General features: G+C 42.1%; 1 protein-coding gene across 1 annotated transcript in view; it reads right to left on the reverse strand.

Moving 5' to 3' along the window:
- Nucleotides 1–19,657, reverse strand: part of STPG1 (sperm tail PG-rich repeat containing 1) — a 39,219-nt gene extending 19,562 nt beyond the window's left edge. Inside the window, exons 1-3 of the mRNA XM_063106974.1 lie at nt 19,597–19,657; nt 12,188–12,306; nt 3,178–3,279 (exon numbers count right to left, since the gene is read on the reverse strand). Of these exons, the coding sequence (XP_062963044.1) occupies nt 3,178–3,279; nt 12,188–12,306; nt 19,597–19,657 (282 nt within the window). The remainder of the gene's footprint in view (nt 1–3,177; nt 3,280–12,187; nt 12,307–19,596) is intronic.
- Nucleotides 19,658–21,326: the final 1,669 nt, after the last annotated feature.

Below are 21,326 nucleotides of genomic sequence, written 5' to 3' on the forward strand. Positions count from 1 at the left end.
AAGGCACAAGGCCCCACAGAGCTTGCTGTCCACCCATGCCTCCTGCCCCCCACCAAATTACTGTTTTCATAAAACCCTACAATATTTTTGTTGTTTCAACAGAACTGATCCCACTCCTTTCAGGAAGCCACGATGAACTATTTTCAGCTTTTTAAAAAACAAACACAATCGATGTTTGCCAAATGAACAGGGACAAAAGCCATAGAAACTCACTGATAACATCACTTTACCCTAGGATAGCACGGCAAGTATCGGAATCTGATAAAACAAAAAATTTCCCTTTATTTTATGGTTAAAAGCTTGAGAACATTGCCCTGGGTTTTCTCTGCTTGATAGGGGTCAATAACTATACAAGCCCAGAAAGTGGGGGAGGCTGAAGGAAGGCGTTAGCCGCCCCCCCCCCCCCGTGCTTGGTGGTGATGGTTTTCAACGCTTGGTTATGGACCACCGGGGGTACGCGGGTGGGTGCAATACCAGATGCAGGAGTGTTCTTGTCTAGAGCCTAAGTTGTTCAGAGCCTAACCTGGGTTTGAGTCCCAGCTCTGCCTCCTTCAATTGTTAAGAATTTGTTGATATTCCTAAAAGAAAGGTCATCCCAGCCTTGCACATACTTTGCCTCTGTATTTTGGCCAATAGCTAACCAGGTACTTTCCATGTGTGGTTGCATGTAATCCTCATGACAATCCTGGGTAGTGGAATTATGATTATTCCCACTTTACAGGTGAGGAAACTGAACTGCCTCAGCCAGGTAAGTGGTGGGACCAACGTTCTCACCCAGGCACTCTGCCTCCACGGTGTTGTATGGATCGGACAGCCCCTTCTAAAGAGGAATGGGTTGAGGCATGGCCCTGGAGTAACAGCAAACTTATTTGATCACAGAATGTTCTTTGGTTTAGAACACCTATTAACATACACTGTGGAAAACATTGTCCTAAAAAATTCCCAGTAGAGGCAAAGTTCCATAAAGTATTATAAAGGAATTAGTCTCAGAGTGTAGCTAACACTCACTCAGCAACACTATACATCTACCTCTTGGTTTATCTGCCAGGCCTGTGGTCTCCAGTCTGCTCACATGCTAGCATTTATGAACACCTTTCCAGAGCATACTTTTCCAGAACCACTCCTGCCACCATACAAATATATCAAAGTTTCCGCCCACCTGCCTCATTTAACTTCCTAGTCAGTCCTGTGAAAAATTTTGGAGCAATGATTCGGCATATATTAATGAAGCTCTTTACATCATTTAAACTTAGAGAGATGACGGGTCCTCTCAAAAGGTTGGGTGTAGGTGTTCCAACAGTCATCAGGAAGTTTCTAAAATTTATAGACCCACAGAGTTTTTTGGTCAGCCTCCCCCATAATCACACTCCTCCTGGTGATTCTGATCTTCCTCTGATGAGGGCTACTTTTAATTCCCTCAAAGTCTTGGGATCTGGAAATAGAGGTGGTGCTAAATGTGAAAGTCACTAAGGAGGGGTGGAGATACGAAATTCTCATGCAGTGCAGAAAGGAACTAGGTCAGATGTGGGTATCTCCTGACAGGTCTCCATCGACCACGTAAAGCCCCTGCCCAAGAACACAGGAACTGCAGTGTTTAGAAACCTAAATTCAAAGTCCCATATCCATCAAAAGGAGAAGAGGGAGCCTGAGCAATTCACTGTCTTCCTTCTTTTGGGTTTCATTCTGAATTTTTTAAAGACCTGAAAGGGCAGATGAGACTCTATAATACTCAGATCTTCCCTTGGGTCCCTTCTCCAGACAGCCCAGCCTTGTCATTTGGAAAGTTACTGCACGTGAAGCCTAGTAGGGAATTGATTGTGTGCTCTAATTCGGTCCCATTTTGGCACGAAGAAGGAATGGGCAGTGCCACTAGTTAGCAAAGAGGTTCTCGGAGAGAAAAGCTAGGTGTTGCAGGAAGTATTGTTTGTGACTCAGGTGGTAACAATCATAATATTTAGCATGTTTATAATGCTTCGCAGTTTCAAAGAGATTCACTCACTGCAATGTTCATTAATTTGCCCAGCGCCTCTGGGGAGTCTCTGCTTTTATGAGGCAACTAGGACACAGAAGGGTGACGTGCTTGAGGTCACATCAAGAATCCACGGCTGAGTCAGGATTAGGTCCTAAGGCTTGTCTCCTGTGCCAAGACGTCGTGAGACGCCACTTCTTTTGCCAACTGCTTTTAAGTATCTTTCTCAGCAGGGCCGGGGGCAAAAAAATAGGTAGAGGCGTGGTTGTTCTGTGAACTCACTGGGGGCATGTGCAGCCTCAACTTTGGCAGTGGGAGTTAACTCCAAAGCTGGTTTGCTCCTTGAGTATTCAACTCTGCCAAACTCAAATTCCAATGAGAAGTGGCTGCATTTGATGTGTCTTAAATGGTCCCTTTGTGTGGTTTTTTAAAAAAAACAATTCCAATGTCAGGCATCATAATACATCTGTGCAATAGATTATTATAACTGGTTAAGGGACAAGAAGGCATATCTGTTTTGTTAATGTTAAAGTCTGGGTTTGCTTTCTTTTTCTCTTTCTACCTCAGCAAGCCTTACCCTAGTTTGACTCCTTCCCCTTACTATATCTATTTTTCTTGCCAATTAATAAATATTTTTAAGAAAAACACTATCCTTTATCCTTGCCCAAGTCTGCCCAAGCACTTCATGTGGCTCTTTGATTGTGAGAGGCCTCAAGAAAGATAAAGTCCCACATCTCACAAAGAAGAGGAATGGGGGCAGGGGATGACTCAATTTCAGGCCCATTGGCTGCTTTCTTTTTTGGTCCCATCAGATTTCTCAATAATTTGAATAATCCAATTAGATTAAGTGGTGTAAAAATCATATTAGGGGAAGATGTGTAAGAGTAACATTTTTTCTGGTATGCCTAAAAAATCTCAGGAAAACACTTGCTTAGAACCTCGATGATGACAAAATAGGTTTTAGATGATCAGGTTCTAAATATTCCTCTAGCTTCTCTTCCTACCCGGGCAATATGTGACAGTGGGAAAATATTACTCAAAGACACGGGATCCAATTTACCTGCATGAAATTTGAGAAGGTGGTTAGTCTCCTAATTAGAACCATGAGCCTTTGGAGAGAAGGGACCAGATGTCCAATTCACAATTAGGCAAAGAATGAAGGCAATTACTGACCAGTTAACACCTTATTCAAGACCAGGGGCTCTCACCATGGAGGGAAAAGTGCATGTTCCTTTCTTGGACAATGAGACACTGTTGAACACTGGAGACTGGTGAATGACGTTGTAGAACCCAGGACCTGGGACATCATCCTGAAAGGGAAGAGAATGTGGCATCATTCTGCAAGCTTTACACCAATTAACACTACGGCTCACTGCAATCTTACAGTGCAGGTACCACCAGCATCTGAAGGATGGTAGCCAGGCTCCACCACTTCCTAGCCTGCCCAGTCTCCATCTCAGTTACCAAGAGGTGGGGCTGGAACTCCGGCCCAGGCTGGGACTCCCAAAGCCCTTCTCTTTCCACTAGGCCATACTGCATTCCAAAATAATGCTGTCGTTTTCATGTCGTTAGAGAAATGAGCATAAAATGGGATGCTACACACGGCTGACGTGCAAGTCAGCACGTACTGATTGAGTGAACCAAATCCACGGCAGAGAAAGGGTGACCAATTTCATGTTAACCGCACCCCACCTGACTCAGCTTCCTCCTCAGCCTTTCAGAAGAGAAATCAGGGAGTGTTTCTGTTTATAAAGCAAAATGAAACAAAAACAACCTTTATCCCAAACAAGACCATTTCTAACTCTCAGACAAAAACAGGCAAACTCCTGGGGCTCAAGTGCTAAATGATGCAGGTATGTTTGAGAATAAACAGAAGTGGAATTCTAAGCTCGTTTCCAAGGTTGCAGTTAATTGGGCTTTCATCTCATTTCCCATACTAGTTACCAGGGGGAAGTACATGATGACAGAAGTTGGCCAAGCAAGTGGCGTGAAATGATAGGATGCTCCACTGTCTCGGGAGTTTACTGGGCACCTACTCGGTGCCAGGAGCTTTTCAAAGTTTGTGTCATTTTCACCATCACCCAGTGAAGAAGGGATTACGGTCCCCACATTATTGATGGAGACACTGAGGCACATGGAGATGAATTTGCCCAAGGTCCCCCTGCTGTAAGTGGTAGTACCTGAATTCAGCACTAAGTGCATGGTGTGTGCCGTCTCCTTCACTCCTCACACAAGCCCTTTGCAGTGGGAGTATGATCACATCCCCTTTAAGGAAAGTGAGGCCCAGAGATATTGGTCCCACCGCTAGCAAGTGGTGAACTCCAGATATGAACCCAGGCAGCCTGACTCCAGCGCTTGCTATCTCCGATCTCTGCCACCCAGGTTCATCCCGTCTCCATCGTCCCTACTGCCTTCCTTGGGGCAAAAAGAAAGCTCAAGGCACCATCAGTGCCTTCCAGGACCTTCCGGTCTGGCTGGGGCAGTGTGTGATTATAGTGTATTGTAAGAGATAGGCTCACAAGTGCTGTTATCAGGTTCTGTGCTGAATTTTAAATGCAATGAATCCTCACACCCTTGTCCCACGGCAGGTGGAGGCAGGGGAGCTGGCATCTGCTTTACAGGCGGGGATGATCCCTAGTGGACAGAAGGGGAGCTGACTGCCCGGGACAGTGAGGCAGCTGGCGAAGGGTGAAGCAGAGCCAGGTACATGACCACCCCAGCCTCCAGGCCAGGAGTTCAGAAGAATCCTGGCGTTGCGGGTGCACATTCGAAGGGCTACAGGGAAACAAGGAACAGATTTTTCTAGGGAGCTGTTTGCTGGGCAAACATCAATTTGCTGAGTGCTTACTGTGTGCCAGGTGCTGTTCTGTGTACTTCACATGTTAAAGATGAGAAGATGGGGCCAAAAGAGATAAGACCCAAGGTCACATAACTTGTAAATGGCAGAACCAGAATTTGAAGCCACACAGTTGGACCACAGAGTCTTCTCTTAACCACAAAACCCACTAACTCTCAAATGAGATTGTATAGAATAAAAGAAAAAAAAAAAAATCCCACTGGGTTACGAATCGGGAATTCTAGTCTTAGTGCTGCTGCTAGCTAAGTGATCTTGAGCAAGTCATCTCTCTGGGCCTCACTTTACTTATCTGCATATCCAAGGTGTTGGGCATTGGGTGCTTTTGAGCTTCAGAGTCCCTGAGTGTAGAGAAAGCTGAAGCAGGAAGTGTAATTGTGACTCTTCTAGGGTTAAACAGTGGACAGTGAAGACACACACAGCTCTAGCTCCCAGTCTATCATCACACTCTTACCATGACCATCAGTTCAAAAGAATTTTTTGAGCATTCATGTGTGTCTAAGGAGCCACGGTTATCCGATTAACTTAAACCTGAATGGCTGCTCCATCCCACCCTGCCCAGTTACATTAGAATTTCAGATAAATAACGAATAGCTATTTTAGTATAAGTATATCCCATGTAATGTTTGGGATATACTTACACTCAATAGTTGTTTTCTACCTGAAATTCTACTGTAACTGGGCATCTTGTATTTTTCTTTGCTAAATCTGACAATCTCCTGGACCTTAATCATACTTTAATTCTGCCACATTGCAAACTGGCTTGAGTCCAGGGCAAACAGGAACAGGACTGTTACCTCTCAGCCTGGAGGAATGGAGTGCTGCCTGTTTGCTCTTAGTGAATGTCCAGGGAGACTCCTCCAGGCAGCACCATGTTGCAGTCAGCCAGTGGCAGCTTGCAAGGGACACTGTTAAAAATTCAGAAATTTTGCTAGTGGTAGCTTGAAATTGGCCAGGGTGGGAGTATTTACACCACAGAAATTGGCAAATGATACAAATCAGAACTTCCTTTTGTGCAGGGGAGAGCTGGTTTACCAGCACACGTTCATGCAACGCCCAAGTACGTGTGTGTGTGGGAAATGTCCAGCTGCAGAGAATTCAAGTACTCTCCTGCAACTTCTACAGGGGGTGGATGGCTCTCTGGGAGGGCAATAAAAATCCAGACCTTTCACCTGTGAAATAACAGTTCACGTGACTAACATTTTGTAAGTCTGATGAGTTTAGGCTTCTCAAGGCATATCCCAGAAAACAAGAATTGAAATTGTGACTGGTGTGAACTTAGCTGCCCCTTGGTTTCTTGACCAAGACCACCTCAGAAGGCAAAAACCAAATAAACAAAACAAAACTGGTGTGGGAGGGAGAAGGGAGGAGTATTCATGAGAGGTTTATGACTGCCTATTGATGGCTTTATTGGAGCACTGTGTCCAAAGTCACACTGCTGTCTCCCTGGACTGCCTCACCATGAGGGGACTAAATGAGCCAACCTCAGGATCCACCATGGGGAATTGGTTCCAGGACCCCCCACGGATACCAAACTCCAAGGATGCTCAAATCCCTTACATAAAATGGCATAGTATTTGCATATAAACCATGCACATCCTCCCGTACACTTTAAATCATCCATCTCTGGATTACTTAATAATGCCTAATTCAACGCCTACACATCACTTCATTCATGTGGATTCAATGGAGTACCCAGCATGAGGCAAATTAGAGTTTTGATTTTTGAAACTGTGGAATTTTGTCCCCGAACATTTCTGATCTGCGGTTGGTTGAATCCACAGAGGAGGAAGCACCGGATATGGCGGCGTACACGTAAACGGGGTAGGACGGTCCCAATGCACGCCAGCCTTTCTTGTCATCCTCATCACTGCTCTTCACATCGCCCACAATGGCCTCAATGGGGCCAGGACCGTCCCTTGGGAGACCTTCAGAATGGGACTGAGCAAGGGCTCATTGGCCCATATGTTCCCATCCCCCACCCATACACATCTGGTGACATTTGGTGGAAACGCACTTTGAGAACTCTTTTGAAGGATTAAAGTCCTGGATGAGCAGCCTCTGCATGTGCCACGAGTGGGACAATGATCCACATTCACTTGACCTTGGGATAGGTTTGGAGAGGTGATGAGGAGGAGGGGAAGAGAGAGGGTGAGCATTTACCTCCTCACCCCAGACATCTCCACGGGTTCTGGCAGGTCTTAATATTCTGCAGCCTGGAGCAGCTACATATTCACACACCCTGGCTTTTCTAGTCCTGACTGCATAAATCCTGTCCAGTTAATATGTTCATGTTTATCAAATCAATGGTTTGTCAAACTCTTTCCTGGCTTAGGAAATGTGGTCTAAGTTAGATCCCTGGCTAAAGACCACATTGGAAGGATCTGCCCTTTGACTCTTCAGAGATGTTCCATCTGCTTTGGTCTATTTTGGGGGTGACTAGCTGGTGTTTCTCAGGTGAGCACAAGATGAATGGGAACGAGGAGTTTGCTATAAACAGGAGGAGGACATGCCTGAGGTGGAAACAGCCCTGTTCGGTGGTTAATCTACTGGCAAAACTGCGCAGGAACTGGAGGAAGCAATTCTCTCTTATAAATGCCCCTCATCTGGGGGTCTCAGGTCAACAGTCCATCCACCCTGTTGATTTTATCCAAGGCTAGAAAGCCCTTACTCAGTCTGATTGTAGCCAAAGAGGTGAAGAGAGTATGGGCCAGAAGGCTGGAGAGCTGGCATCTTCCCCCAGGACACGTCCCCTCAGTGGGCCTCTGTCCCCTCACCTGTGAACCGGGGACAGGAAAGGTGGTAGGAGATCTGGGGTTTTCCAACTCTGCCCCTGGCCTCCGTGAGCGACCTGGAAACAGAGACAGCTGTGGCTTCAAGCAGCTGTCCTCCTTCACCTGTTTCACAGATGGGTCCCAGCATGAGATGCTGTCACAGAAAGGGGTTCTGGTGCCACAGAGGCCCTCTGGTTGAACTGTGACTCAGACCCGCCCTTCCTCCTCCTGCTTCCTCCTGCCCTTGGTGCCGCCCCGCCTGCACCCGTGTCTGGCATCACAGTGTCCAGCCTCTGAGCACAGGCACAAAGGGAGAGGTAGCGAGTGTCCTTCCAGCAAGAAAACACCCCTTTTTTGTCCAGAATGGGGCAGCGTGCCAGAAATGACAGGTCCCTGGGAGCTCCCAGGGAGCAACCAGGAAAACCGGAGTGAGCTCCATTGAGACTGTTTCCTTAAAGGAGTGTTTCTTCGTCTCCCAGGTGAAGAGGAGATGTGGGGAAAGCAACGGCATCTGTGACAGCGGCCGCCTGAGCAGACAAAAGTGGGGACAGGTCTTCACCCATCGCTGGCCTCGGACAAGAGAAGCCAAACCTGCATTTTCAAAGCATTGGTTAAAAGCAGGCCTGTTTCCCAGAGTACCTGTGCTCCTCTTTTTCAGTGCCCTTCTCTTTGTTAAATCTGGTATCGGCTTATTAGCAGCCCCTTGAAATCCCCCGAGGGGGATGTGGGTGAAAGTTCAATTCAACAGACAGTAATTGAAACCTATTGTGTGCCAGGGCCCGTGCTAAGGGGCGAGGATACGGGCACAGCCTGCTGGCAGCTTGCAGTTTCCAGGAATAGGACGTCGGAGACACAGCACAACAGATGGACATGCTCTCTGACTCAGGGGGAAATGTGTACACTTGAACTGGGGTCGTGCATTCAATCCACGTTTGAGGGGCTTGGGGGTCTGGGAAGATGAGCAATGACTGCTGCCCGAGGAGCCCCAGGAGGGCGATGGAGATAAGATGTGCACACACGTTACCACTGTGCCACGTAGAAGGCAGTCAGGGCATAGGACAGGCCTGTGGGAGTTGCTTCCATCCAGGGGAGACGCTGCGAACAGGGTCTGGAGACCAAGAGCTGCTGCCTGGGTTCCTCCTCGCTTTGCCTGACCCTGGCTGGGCAAATCACTCAACCCTCTTTTTGTCTCAAGGTCATTATCTGAAAGTGGGGATAACGATGGGACTTATTAGCTCACAGGGTTATTATGGGGATGAAATGAATTAATAAATGCAAAGGTCTTTGAGGGGTGCCTGGCATGTTGTCAGTGCCAACTGAGTGTCTGATATGGCCACGAACATTTCCTGTAGGCCGCTTAGGAAGGGCAACTGGGGACTGATTTGAAGTCAGGCTTCACAGAGCAGGGAGGTAGGACAGGCCCTGCTGCAGTTCAAAAATGCAGCTGAGGGCACATTTGGGGTGATTTTCCCCTTGAACATGGTGATCTCTGCAAACTAAACTTCCTTTCATTTAGATATCCTTCACATACAAAACATCCCCGGTCCAGTGTCTTACTAAGTTAATAAGTGAACAGTATTAACTTTGTAAGATTTCATCACAAATTAAACACTGGCCAGCTTACCATTTGGGAGAGTAAGATTTACTGGCAGGCTATGTATGAAATTATTGTGTATCCCCACAATAGAGGATATTGTGAATCCCCACCGTAGAGGACACGGTGCCCAGTATTCGTTCATGGTACCAGCCTGGAAGGATCAGGTTTGGAAAGAATGGAATAGTAATTTCTGGCAAGGGCCTACCTATTACAACAGCCTTACTTTTAAGATGAGGAAATAGAGATGCAAAGACATGAAGTGGTGTCCTTGGGGTTCTACAGTTTGGGAAACAGTGACCACGATCCAGGGTGAAACAGAGACAGAAAGAGGGAGGCAGCGGAGGAAAATGTCCCACAGGCTACTGGGCTATGCTCTGTCACACAGATTAGGCATGTCCCTTCATGTACGCAAAGTTACCAGCACATTTGTAAATAATTATAAAACGTTCAAGAAAACAGACTTCATTTCTAGCAGCCAAAATTGCCAATCCAGACACTGAGTTCTGCGAAGGATGCCTTGTACCCAGCAGTCAGATTCTTATGGGGAATGCGAGCTGGGCAGAGAGGCCCAGAAGTTTCTCTGCAGAGTTAGCCTGATAAGGTGAGTGCACATTTCAAAGGGCACCGATTCTCTGTGTTAAAGATGTGCTAAGTGGGTCACAGAACTGAGGTGAGGATACAACCAAGTCATGAGATCAGGCAAAAGGGTGTGTATGGATAATTTTTAAGAAGGGTGGTGAGGCACTGGGGTTTTAAAATCTGTTTTTAATTTGCATTGCCTCACTAAATTATTGGGTGATGTTGCACAAGATCCTTAACTTCTCAAAGCCCATTTCCCTCAGGAAAAATGAGAACAATGAGCATCGAATAAAAATCTGTTTTTCTGTTTTTATAACTTGAGGAGACCTCGGAAATTATATAATCCAAGTTTTATGTTTTAGATGAGGAAACTAAAGCCCCCCAAAGTCAGGTGACTACTCTAAAGGCACACAGCTAGTGACAGAGTAGAACACAGGGAACCTGATTTATGAATCCCATGCCCTTTCCTTAAATTCTATTCTTATTTACAAAATGCTTACAAATAGTTAGATGAAAGTTTTCCCATTGTCAAACTAATGGGACCATATCTGAAAGGCTAAAATCACATTTCTGAGCTAATTCTCTCTGTATTTGATGCTGCCTGCAGTTTTGGTGGGCTGCCACCTGGGTTCCTTCAGTAGAAAATGTTCTGAAAAGCAATAGCTTTTTAAAATGCTAACTTTAAAAATCAGCCCATTCAGTTTCTGGATTTGAGTCTTGAAAAGGAGATCACATAGGACAGAGCCTACACACAGGTGACATCTTTCCCTATCTCGAGCTCGGTCTGTTTTGCTAAGACCTTTTCAGAAATATGCTGACTTTCATAGACCAAATTTATGGCTTTGCAGGCCACAAAGGCAGGTGTGGTGCTACGTGTGGAAAGAGCGAGAGGCTTTGGAGTGAGCTAGACCTGGGTTGAGGTCTAATTCTTTCAACGTTGATTCAGCAAATATTTATTTTGAGTCTCTTATGTGCCAAACCCTGTGTTATGTGACTTCGGGTGGGTCATTCAACATCCCTAAGCCTCGGTTTCCTCTTCTGTTAAATTAAGATAATAAAACCTTCCTTTTAGCATTGTTCTGAGGATTAGAGATACAGTCTAAAAGTGATGTGACACACAGTAGGGATAAGTAAATGGTGGCTGCTATTATTTTTTTTGGAGACTGGGCTGCAAATATCCTAGAGATGGACAGTATATTATGATTAAATTGACAAATGGCAAACCAGACAGAAAATGGGAAGGAGACACAGTTAAACACAGAGTAACTAGAGAGAGAAGGGAGCTTACAAGCAAATATTTATTGTCTCTGGGGAAAACTTATAAGTTATTTAAAAATGTGCTTGTGTGAGAGAGAGCATGTCTGTGTGAGTGTGTGTACACCATATTCTCTATTTTGCTTTGCCAGAATCATAAAATATCAGAGGTGGAAGGAATTTAAAACAATGTTTAGTTGGTGTTCTCACTTGTGAAGGAGGAATCAGGCCAAGGGGTTAGAGGGGCCCACAAAGGCCCCCAACTTCATGCCTCACCTGCATTCAGGACCGAGACTTCCTTACTCCCTCTCTGCCATCTAGGCAGGGTGGTCGAATGAAAACCATTTTTAGAATGCAGCGAAAGGTAACTGAGACGATGAGTCCTCCAAAAGAATGTTATTCTAAAGGTGTTGGTTAGATGAAGAAAGGAATGAAAAATCTAGAATTCTCAGGAGGCCTGTGGGTTGTTTTGGCCCCCTGCTGGTGAAAGAGAGCAGGTCAGACCTCAGAAATCTCAAATTAAATAAAGACCCGTCACACAGAACTTTCCAGTTCAGAGAGGAAAAGAGATACAGGGACATTTGTGGAAGAGGGTGGGGCTCGGAGAATACAGGAATAGGAACAACACATTGTTAAGGGAAGTTTAAGAAAAAAAGGGAGTGGGCCTCATGGCAAAGGTAATTCTAAATTTATTAGACTCTTTTTCCTCTCATGTGGTTTAAAGAAAGTCATGTAATATCCTCTCATGTTAAAAGGAGTTGGGGGGAGGAGGTTTACCTTTTACTTGCTACCCATGGGGTTTTTTGAAGTTAAAATTTTTTTTAATAATTTTTTATTTTTATAATTTTTGCTTTTATAATAATTTTATAATTTTTATTTTTATAACAATTTTAAAATATATTTTTTCTTAAAAATATGTTTGGTTCTGTTCAATATTTTTGGCACCATAAGTCCGGACGTGGTTGTTTTCCCCAAATTTATTGTTTCTCAAGAGCGTTCTTACAATCCAATCAGTGCACCCGGTTGGAGAGGGAGCTCTGGCTCCTTAGAGGACACTGCCCTCCACTGTTCACACAGAGACGCGCCAGCCAGGCAGGACACGCTTGTCCTGGGAGGCTAAAATCCACACTAAACAAAAAGAATCTCTAAGACATCATTACCTGTTTATGATAAAATCTCCTGGCTTGACTATTAAATCCTTTTTTTTCTGATTCTGGAACTATTGAAGCCTGGAATTTAAAAGGAATAGAGGACTGTGTTGGATATGCAGCAGTAAAACCTAAACAACAAAAACAGAATAAAGTAAAAATTAGCAGAAAACAACGAATTAACAAATGCAGAAGACACAGAAGTCTACTTGTATATTAAAGTTTTATTTTAAATGGAATAGAAGAGAAATTTGCCTTTTGACAGATAAACACAAAACCAGATTTTTAAAAAGTATTTCTCACTTTATTTTCTTTCCCTCTTGGTCATTTATTGGGTTTTTTCCCCCTTCCAGCTCTCACACTAGTGAGACTCAGTCACATAGAGCACACTGAAGATGACTGTCCCAGGGGAAAGGAAGGATATGACAGGAAAACATTCCTGCCAGGTAGGAGGGGGACACAAAAACTATTCTGGGAGCAGCCTGCAGAGGAGCAGGGCAGGGGACAGAGCAAGTGTCCTCACTCCTGCTCAGACGGGAGTGGGCTTGGTCCCACTCCTCAGGGCATTGTGCAAGACAAGGATAAGTTTAGGTTCCTGCTTTGAGAGACATGAGTTTAAAAGCAGAAAGGGATCATTTACAGAAAATCAAGCTAAAATGTCATGCCTGGGTGGTGATGTGTAAATGATGTATAAACTACCCCCCTCCCCCACACAAATCTGGGAGACTGTCCACCATTGCTAAAACTCTGCAGGCAGCATCTATCTGCATAACGGGTTGATGACAAACCTGTGAATGTAAAAGAACCCAACCCCATTTTTTGGAGTTAGATAGCTGATAGCTTTTAAGCCTCCCCACCCCCTGCCCTTCTGACCCACGACTGGGCAAACTGAGAAAGCCCAGATGCTCCCTCCTATGGTGCCAGCTGGAAGTTCATGCCGTGCACAGCCCTGGCCTGACTCCAGCCCCACCTCCTAACCCCAATAAAACCCCCAAGCAAGTCTCCGAGTTTCCCTGCTCTCTCGAGTCCTGCTCTCTCCAGAAAGCCTCTTCTGTGAGTGGTAAACCTTTTCATCCACTCTTGATGAGCAGGCACGGGGCATCCCAGTCTTGACTTCCCAGCCAGATTTTGGGTGGGGGGGGGGGTCCATCCTGACTCTGTGGCTGCTCAGAACAGTAAGCCAGAATTATCTTAACATCAGAGTCCTAACCCCCACCACTGCAAAAAAAAAAAAAAAAAAAAAAAAAAAAAGGACACAGAAGTAGAAAGAGCCAAGATAAAGAAAGAAGGTATGTGTTGGCAGTGGCAGGGGGTGATGTGCATGAAAACTATCATGAAGGCCCATTTCTTAGTCTTTGAATTTTTGAAAAAACAAAACTTTTCAGAGCAGGAAGCCCAATGCCAATAGGAGCCCCTCAAGGGATATTATTATGAGCAGGCTCTACGGTGAGGAAACTGAGGCCTAGAGGGACAAAGTTACTCATCCAAATCACAGTGACTAAGTGGAACAGCTGGGGTTTGAACACAATTTGTCCAATGAGCTCTTAAGCTCTAACCTATGTTTCCTCTTCCTGAGCTTGACCCGTAGTAAGTAATCAGTAAATGAATGAATGAAATAACGGGGAGAGGGACAGTCTAGCCCAATTTGCCCACGGTGAGAATGAAGCAAGTAAAAGAGGCTGAATATATGTTTAGTTAGAAAATATCTGGAGATATCAATATACTGTATATCTATTCTCCCCCCCCCATTTAAGTAGGTAGATGCCTATGTATTTTTTTGCTTTAAGGGAGCTACACAGCAAATCAAAAAGTAGAAGAAGACGCAAGGCTTCTTAGCTTTTGTTTCTAAATGCCTAAGTCCATAGGACTTCTCCTGGGAGAAGGAAAGGTTTCTCCTTGATTAAAAAGGAGATCAAAGGCTTCTGGCTATAGTGGACTGACACGTGTCAGAGCAACCCTCTTGAGGAGAACAACCAGAAAAATAGGATTTTTTGGGCCGACCTCGTGGCTCACTCAGGGGAGTGCGGCGCTGGGAGTGCAGCAGCGCTCCCACCGTGGGTTCGGATCCTATATAGGGATGGCCGGTGCACTCACTGGCTGAGTGTGGTGCAGGCGACACCAAGCCAAGGGCTGCAATCCCCTTACTGGTCACAAAAACGACAAAAAAAAAAAAAGAAAAATAGGATTTTTAAAAACACTCTGGATAATTGAACTCCTACTTCCAGCCAAAATGGGACTGGATTTGCCCTCATAGTTAGGGTAAAAAAATTTTTAAATGAGCAAAATATATGAAATAATCAAAACCTTGGACATCAGGCAACAAATGACAGGGATCCCTAAGAGAAGAGAAATAAATGATATTGGCAAAAGATTGCCCCCAGTTGATGTCTGGAGAAGGTTTCCAGGCCACAGCACAGGAAGGAGGAATTTAGGTAGAGCCCAGATGTGGATCTGGGAGTTCAGAAAGGCCAAGACAGCTAGAGTTCAGAGCAGAGTACCAGAGAAGGGACATCTACAGAGACAGAGCCAGGGAGCTCTGAAGCAGGTTCCCCTCAAGACGTATACGTGAGAAAACTACCCAAGGCTGGAGAAACAGCCAATTGAAAGAATTAGAGTGAGCAATACCTGAGACTTACACAGGGCCAAGAATAGCTCCTGTTCCCATGAGTCAGAGTGGCAAATCTCATAATTCATGGAACATAAAGTAGTGTACGCAGAGAAGAGTTCTGCCTCAGAACTAGGGCAAAATTACCCCTAGACTAAATGCTTCTCTGGTTCCAGCTAACAAAGAACAGATGGAACAAACAGAAAGCAAACCTCAAGATGACAGACTTAAACTTATATAATCACATTAAATGAAAATAGTCTAAATAAACTTATACACCAATAATCACATTAAATGAAAACAGTCTAAATAAACTTATACACCAATAATCACATTAAGTGAAAATAGTCTAAATAACCCAATTAAAAGACAGAGATTATCACATTGGATAAGAAAGAAATACCCAACTGTATGCTGCCTACAAGAAACATATTTTAAATATAAGCTCAAGAAATAAGTTAAAGGACTGGAAAAATATTTACTATGTAACTCTAATCAAAAGAAAGCTAGATATTAATATTAGACAAAGCAGATTTCAGAGCAAAAAATATTACCTGCAAGAAAGAGGGTCATTTCATAATGGAGTCACTATAAGGGGTCAATTCCTCAAGAGTACAGAACTATCCTAAATGCTGATGTACCCAAGAGATTCAAAAAATAGGAAGCAAAAACCAATAGAACTGCAATAAGAAATTCCACAATTATAGTCACAGATTTCAAAATCCCTCCATCAATAATTTAAACAGGTAGGAAGATCAGTAAAGATGTATGAGACTCGAACAAAACTATTACCTAACTGGATCTAAATGACATTTACAGAACATCCCACCTACCAATTCTATATAAACTATCCCAGAAAACTGAAGAGGATGATTTCCCAGTTCATTTTATGAGGCGAGCATTATCCTGATATCAAAACCAGACACAGTCATTACAATGGGGGAAAAAACCACTACAGCTCAATAGCCCTCACAAACTACATATATAAAAATTCTTAGAAAAATTTTAGCAAATCAAATCCAACAATATACAAAAAAGATAATACATCATGACCGATTGGGGTTTATCCCAGTGATGCAAACACATTTGAAAGTCAATGTAATTCACCATATTAACAAACTAGAAAAGAAAAACCAGATAATTGTCTCAACAGATGGAGAATGACATCATATAGTATGGACTCCTTTTTTGGTCTGGCTTCTTTCACTCAGCCTAATTATTGTGAGATTCATCTATGTTGTTGATGTGTCAATTACTCTATTGCTTTTTAATTTCTGAGTTATTCCATTGTATAAAAATATCACAACTGCGTGTTGATGGAAATTTGAATTATTGCCAGTTTTGGGGTATTACAAAGCTGCTGTGAGCATTCAACTACAAGTCTTTGGACAGATATAAGCATTTTATTTCATCTCTTAGTAAATATCTAGGAATGGAATGGCTACATCACGTTTAACTTTTTAAGAAGCTGCCAAACTGTTCTCCAAAGTTGTAACTTCGCACATCCCCACGATTAGTATACCAGAGTTCCCATTACTTCACATCCTCATCAGCAATGGGCAGTCTCTTTCATCTCAGCCATCTCGTTAGGTGTGTGGTGGAATCTTGTGGTTTTCATTTGTATTTCCCTAACGACTAATGATGCTGAGAATCACTTCATAGGCTATTTGGCATCTGTACATCTTTTTTTTGGTGAGGTGTCTTTTTAGTAAATAGATAAAAAGCATTTCATAAAATCTAGTATCCTTTTATGTTTAAAAAAAAAAAACCCTAGCAAACTGGGAATAGATGCAAACTTTGTTAATCTGATGAAAGATACCTATAGCAAAAGTCTAGAGCAAACGTGATACTGAATAGTGAAATATTAAAAGCTTTCCCCTGAGAAAGGTAATGAAACTAGCATAACTGCTATCATCCTATTCAACATTAGACCGCAGGTCTCTAACCAGTAAAAAAAAAATGTCAAGAAAAATAAATAAAAATATATGAATCAGAAAGGAAGAAATAAGGTTGTCATTATTCACAGATGACAAGATTATATATGGAAAAATTTCAAAAGAATCTATAGATATCCTATGAGAGGTAATAGTTGAATTTAGCAAGGATACTGGAATCAAGACCAATATTCAAAAGTCAATTCATTTTATCTCTATAACAGCAAAGATTAGAAAATAAAATCAAAATATTAACGTCTATAGCAGCATAAAAATCAAATGCCTAGAATAGATATGATGAAGATATGTAATACCTCTACATGGAAAACTATAAACCATTGAGAACAATTTAACACAACTTAAATAAAAGATATACATGGATTGGAGAAATCAATATTGTAAAGATGTAAATTATCCCTAAACTGATTTCTAGAATCAATGCAATCCAGAGCAAAATGACAGTAGGAGGTTTTTTTAAAAGACATTAATAAGCTGATTGTAAAATTTATATGGAAATGCAGTGGGACCAAGAATGGCCAACATTAACAAAGAAGCATGAAGCTGAAGGAGTTATACTACTAGATGAAGACTTGTTATACAGTTACAGTAATTAAGAGAGTGTGACATCTGAACAGAATAAAGAATCCAGAAGTAAACCTGCATACCCACGGACACTTGGTCTATGACAAAGGTAGCGATGGCAATACAGAGCAGAAGAGAAAGAACCAGCCTTTCAATAAACGGTGCTGGGTCAAGTGGGTATACGTATGAAAAACAAGGGCTGGCTAGTGAGCTCAGCTGGTTAGAGCACAGTGTTGTAACTTCAAGGTCCAGGTTTGGATCCCTGCACCAGCTTGCTGCCAAAAAAAAAAAAAAAAGAAAGAAAGAAAGAAAAAAGAAAAAGAAAAAAGAACAAACTTGCACATCTCCTTCATATCACACACAAAAACATTTCCAAGTAAATTGTAGATCTAGATGTGAAAAGTAAAAGAATACAATTTCTAGAAGAAATTATCTTGGGATGGGCAAAGATTTCTTAAATAGGACAGACATACCCTAACCATGAAGAAAAGACTGATAAATTAGGCTATAGTAAAATTAAGAGCTTCTGTTTATTAACACATCATTAAGAGAGCAGAAAGGGAAGACACAGACTGGGGAAGATATTTACTTTATCTATAGCCAACAAATGACTCATTTCTAGAATGATTTAAAGAACACCTGTTAAAAAAAAAAAGGTAGAAAAAATGGGCAACAAATTTGAACAATCACTTCTTCAAAGAGAATATCCAAAAGGCCAGCCAACATATGAAAAAGTGTTCAATCTCACTGATCAAATGGCAAGGCAGATTAAAACTATATTGTAAACTTAAAATGCTGGTGAGGATTTAGAGCAACTAGAATTCTCATATATTGCTCTTGTAAGGAAGTAAAGTTGGCACAACCACTTTGAAAAATTGCTTGGCAGTATCAAATAAGCTTATCGTAAATATACCAAAGACCCAGCAATTCTACTCCAAGGTATAGGCCCGAGAAATACATACATATATGTACCAAAAGATATGTACAAGAATAGTTACTGAAGTTTTATTCATAATAGCCCCAAAACTGGAAACAACCTAAATGTCCTTCAGTAGTCGAATGAATAAATAAATTGTGGTATATTCAAACAGTAGCAATTAAAATAAACCAATTACTGATACATGAAACATGAACTTAAATCTCTCAAACATAACACAAGTGAAAAAAAGCCTGAGAGAAAGAGTTCATATCGCATGATTCAAATTTACATAAAGTTAAAAAAAAGACTAATGTTATTAATGATATGTCAGAATAGCCACAGCGTTTACTTTTGCAGAGCAGAGAAGGCAGATAATTTCTGGGAAGGGACAAGACAAGGGCTTCTGGGATGCTGTGGACATTCTACCTCTTGGCCTGAGAAGTGATTCCATAGGTGGTGTTTTCATTGTGAATATTCATTAAGCTATGCAGTTATGACATGTGCACTTTTCCTGAATATATATCATGCTTCGATTTAAATAAATATTAAAGATAGAGAATGCAAAATCAGAGGATGGGAGGAAGAAAGAGAGGTCTGTCCCTGGGTTTGACAGCATCAGTGACTCTGGGAACCTACTATGTTGGGTATGGCCCAGAATTAGTGAATACTAGCAAACCCAGGGGAGCGTGCGGACTGCGACAGCAGAGATCTCACCAGTGTGGATGGCTGACCAATGACCTGAGTACGCCTTCCCTCACCCACCCAGCCTCCCACCACCCCATCACCTCTTTCTAGTGGGAAAGATCCAAACTTGACAACCACAAGGAGACAGGATTTGTGCAGATAATGGCTGGAGTGACTCTTTCCAACAACCCAGCAGAATAGGAGCTTACAGTCAGAACTTAAGTTGCGTTTTCAGAAATAAAAAAAGCAAGGTCTCTTACACATCTAAATTTGAGGACTAAAGGGCTGGCTGGTTAGCTCAGTTGGTTAGAGCCTGGTGCTGACAACACCAAGGTCCAGGGTTAGATCCCTCTACCGGCCAACCACCGCAATAAATAAATACACAAAAATAATAAAATTAAATAAATGTGAGGGCTGAGAGTTTTGCTGTATACGTAGAAATAACAAGTCTGCGTTTGTTTGTTGAAGAGACTCCTTCCTTCTCCTATCATCCTTTCTTCTCAAAGTTTCTTCCCAGTCATTACACTTGAAGCATGGGGCCTAAACTAACCTATCTGATGTGCCTTAAAGATGGTCTGTTTTGTGGATATCATCCAGGATTTACTATATTCTTCCCCAGTTTTCCCTTATGTACTATAACAAACATATGTCAGGAGCTCTCTCCTCCCCACAAAGGCATGTGTTAAGTTCACTCGACCTTTCTTTACTTGTTTGGGATGTTTGCCAGGGCGTTTGTCTTTCTGTGCAGAGGTGTCCATGTTAGCACGGTTCTGCAGTATGTTCCATTGGTATCATGGAAACTTCCACCACATGTTCTTCTGAGCACCTGAAATAGTGAAATACAGCATTTGAAGGGATCATTTCACATTGTTGTTATCACGATTGGGTTTCGTTCTATGTGCAGGATAGACTGAGAAACCCTGTGCGTGGAGCCTGAGATGCACTAAGTTCTGTGACCCTAAGTCCCAAGCATATTGTGCTGCCCGTGGTAGGGACTTCGTAAGAGTTCACTCTTGATGTTTACAGAGTTACTGAAGCCTCAAATTTTATTTTCATTTTATAAATTTACTTTTTTATGGCTTTACTGAGATATAATTTACATACAATAAAATGTATCAGTGTTAAGTGTACAATTCTACTTTTGGAAATGTGTTAAATACCACAGTTATGATATAAATTTATTCATTACCCCCCAAAGTTCCCTGTGTCCCACTGCAGTCAGTACCCTTCCAGCCCTGGCATCTGGCAACCACTGCTCTAATTTGTCACAATGGTTGCCTTTCTAGAATGTCATATAAATACAATCACACAGTATATACTCTTTTGTGACTTTTTTCACTTTCTGTAATGCTTTTGAGATTTTTCCATACTGTTGCATATATCAGTAGTTTGTTCCAATTGCCAAACGTTTGTTTGCTCAATCTTAATTTTAGAAATTCTAATGGTTGCATAGTGGTATCTCATTGTCAAAATTTTCATATTTTCCTTCTTTGGTGAAGTGTGTTCAGATCTCCTGCCTTTAAACAATTGGCTTATTACTGAATTGTAAAAGTTCTTAATATATTCTTTGTACAAGCTCTTGTCACAAATATTTTCTCCTGTGTTTTCTTTCAAAAGTTTTATAGTTTTTGCTCTTACATTTACATCTAGGGTCTATTCTGAATTAAATTTTGTATATGGCATGACATAAGGGTCAGTTTCTTTTTATTGCATTGGGATATTCACTTGTTCCAGCACCATTTGTTGAAAAGAATATCCCTTCTTCATTGAATTATCTTGGCATATTCATCAAAAACCTTTTGTGTGTGTGTCTATATATATGTGTATATATGTATATATGTACTTGTATTACTATTTCTGGATTTTCTACTCTGTTCTTTTGACCTATATGTATTATATCCCTATACCAACAGCACACAGTCTTACTTTATAAGTTTTGAAATCAGGTAATTCCACCTTTGTTCTTCTTTTTCAAAATTATTTTGACTATACTAGCTCTTAAACTAGCTCTTTTGAATTACCATGTAACTTATAGAATCAGCAGGTCAATTTCTGCCAAAAAAAAAAAAAAAATCTCCCTGGATATTTATTGGAATTGTACTGAATCTATAGAACAATTTAGGGAAAATTAACATTTTAAGTTTGTTGAGTATTATGATCCATTAATATGGTATAGCTTTATTTAGATCTTTACTTATTTAGATCTTTAATTTCTCAGCAATATTTTATAGTTATCAGCGTACAAATATCGCACATATATTCTTAAGCTGATATTCAGGTGCCAGGGATTGAGTGTCCCCCCAAATTTGACCCTCATTGTGACAGTGGTAAGAGGGTGGGAAATCCTATTATGGTAATTAAAAGGTGGGGCCTTGAAGAGGTGATTAGATTCTGAAGATCACGCCCTAATGAATGTGTTAATAATGG

Source organism: Cynocephalus volans, chromosome 8, assembly GCF_027409185.1.
Source record: "Cynocephalus volans isolate mCynVol1 chromosome 8, mCynVol1.pri, whole genome shotgun sequence".
Classification (NCBI taxonomy): Eukaryota; Metazoa; Chordata; class Mammalia; order Dermoptera; family Cynocephalidae; genus Cynocephalus; species Cynocephalus volans.